At 35.8% G+C, this 2,554-nt stretch overlaps 1 protein-coding gene across 1 annotated transcript; it reads left to right on the forward strand.

Annotated features, from left to right (window-relative positions):
* Positions 1-2,554, forward strand: LOC111501515 (uncharacterized). Its single transcript, XM_023155031.3, has 4 exons — positions 1-89; positions 1,291-1,590; positions 1,669-1,953; positions 2,355-2,554. The coding sequence occupies exons 1-4, from the start codon at positions 41-43 to the stop codon at positions 2,471-2,473; spliced, it is 753 nt and encodes a 250-aa protein (XP_023010799.3). The 5' UTR covers positions 1-40; the 3' UTR covers positions 2,474-2,554.

Genomic DNA, 2,554 nt, shown 5'->3' on the forward strand with positions numbered 1-2,554 from the left:
GATGGCTTTGATGGTGTTGCATTAAGCTTAAGACTATACAATGTTTTTCTTGGTGGTACTGGCGCTGCTGTTCTGCACTGAGGCACAAGGTATGAAAAGATATCTGCCTGATCATTTACACACAAAGCAATGAGACATGTTTTGTTGCTGGTGTGTTATTTCCTGTTACGTTTTGTTTTATTGTGATCAGCAAACTGAACACCAGGAACAACAGTGGCAAACAGGAAAAGAGCAAACCTTTTATTTTATAGTAGTTGTTATTTTTTGATTAGTAATGAATATGTGTCATCTGTAATCGTGTAAGATTCTATTAGAGCAGTATGGAAGAGGAGGTTAGTAGCACGAGTGGCTTTGTTTAATATTAAAGTCTTAAAGTACATCGTGATTGCATTCGATGTGCTTCTTTAGGAGTCTGAAGACGATTTGTCAAAGTAGTTAATGGAAGTAAAGGTTCTTACCTGTTACTGCCAACAATAATGCCAAAGTAGTGTGCTATGAAGCAAGATTAATAGGTCAGTGAGGTGACCCAGAATTTTCAGTTTGAAAAGGTGGTTGTATTTGTTCCTGGATATGTTCACTATGGTCACCTGCTCTCGAGCTCCTTATGTTCCAAGTTTTAGTTTGAAATCCTGGTGAAATGCCGTGTTTTCACTCATTCTAAAAATGTAATTTTCCGTATTCTCCTGGTGTGACGCAATATAGATTACAGATTCTCTACTGGAGTATGTTTTATTCATGAAACCTCGAGAAACGTATCCTGTTAACGCCACAAAAACAAGCCCTACTATAGTTACCATAGCACAAACAAAAATAATTTATATTAATTTGGTCATAATGAAAATATACTGTATGCCTCTGTCATTTTACACTGTTGGAGCTGGAACCAATATAGCACAGATTATACAAAAGTGATTTAAACACCTCTCATTAGGCTATTGGACAGCTCAATGGATCAAAGTTTCAGAACTCATTGAAGATAAATGGTGTGGTAGAATATATAATATTACTAATAATAACTAATGAATTCTCAAGACTCTCAAATCACAAAGCAACACTTTTAACAGACAGAATGTAGAAAAAGATCTTTATATTCCGACACATCTCATTAAAAAGTCATTTTTGTTCATGGTTTCATGAACAAAAAGGATTTTTGTGTATTCTCAATTCATTGTGCATGTATTATTTCAAGCCTTTGTTTTCATTTTCATTACTGTATCTGATAAAAGTAAGGAATCACAGGTGAACATGACATGATTCTGACAACACATTTTTGTTTTTCTGTTCTTTTAGGCCTCCAAAACGTGTTTCTCCTTCATGGAAGTGATTTACACCTAGATGTAAAGAAATCTGTTGTACTTGACAAAAAGACTGACTTTTTCTGGAAGTATAATATTACTAATTATGTTGGCAAAATTAGTTATAATAAAGAAGCAATATTGTTTGACAGTTATGAAGGAAGAGCTGAGGTCTTTGGACGAAATTTCTCTTTGGTATTAAAGAATGTAAAACACAGCGACTGTGGAGATTATGCTGCAGTTGTGGTTGGAGGACAAGAGCAAAGTATAGCTGAATACAAGGTCATAGTCCAAGGTACGTTTCTCTTGCCAGCACAATTTTTAAATGTTAATACATCAGAAACATCCATTCACAGTTTTTTTTATTCCCCAGATCCAGTATCTCGTGCTGAGCTGACAGTGGACCATCTTTCCAGCAGTTCAGACTCCTGTAACCTCACTGTGACCTGCAGCACAGTGGAGTTTAACATCAGCAGCATTTTTAGATGTGATGCCCAAAACTGCCTGCAAGTGGAAGAAAAGAGCTTAAACGTCTCAAAATATTTTTATTGTCTGATTGTTTACTTGCAGCAAGATACCATCTTTTGTAATCATAGCAACAAAGTGAGCTGGAAAGCGAACAAGAAGGTGATCAAGCCGTACTGTGAAAGAAAATCAGGTAAGACCATCAGTAAATTGTCCCCACCCGCAGATATGTCACCAAATGTGTTGGACTAACAACTTACTTTTGATGAACAAAAAGATATTTCTTCTGGTGAGATTATTATTGAAGTCAAAACAAAAATGTAACATCTCACAATAATTGTTATTGGTCTGAGTAACTTATCTGTTTTCAAATCTGCTATTGCACAAGCTCAGTCACTGAAACTTTGCTATACATTTCCTTTATTTGGAAATAAAAAGTTTGGTCAGTTACAAAGTTCACAAACTGCTATTCACATTTTTTAGAGAAATTAGTGGTTTAGAACTTGGGCTCTGTTGTTGTTCAACGTTTGGATTAGCTGTTTGGATATGCTGTTTTCATTTTGTGAGAAATCTGTCTGTTTTCCTGTGTTGCAGGTTCAGATGGGATCTCCGTCTGTGTGGTGAAGACAGTCGTGTTCTCTGTCGGTCTGATTATCATGGTGATTGCTGTCATCAGTGTGCATCTCATGGAGAAGAAAAAGAAGCAAAAATAAACCTTTCTAATGTATATAAAGCTCAGTCTTATGTAGAAAACTTCTGTGCTTGTTTGTTTTTTCACTTGTAGCAGCTTTGGT

The sequence above is a fragment of the Maylandia zebra genome, linkage group LG18, assembly GCF_041146795.1.
Source record: "Maylandia zebra isolate NMK-2024a linkage group LG18, Mzebra_GT3a, whole genome shotgun sequence".
In the NCBI taxonomy this organism is placed as follows: Eukaryota; Metazoa; Chordata; class Actinopteri; order Cichliformes; family Cichlidae; genus Maylandia; species Maylandia zebra.

Bases quoted from the DNA above. Each gene is read 5' to 3' on its own strand.
- LOC111501515 (XM_023155031.3), top strand. From the start codon at position 41: ATGTTTTTCTTGGTGGTACTGGCGCTGCTGTTCTGCACTGAGGCACAA. The intron at 90-1,290 runs GTATGAAAAGAT...CTGTTCTTTTAG, and splicing joins GTTCTGCACTGAGGCACAAG to GCCTCCAAAACGTGTTTCTC. The intron at 1,954-2,354 runs GTAAGACCATCA...CCTGTGTTGCAG, and splicing joins GTACTGTGAAAGAAAATCAG to GTTCAGATGGGATCTCCGTC.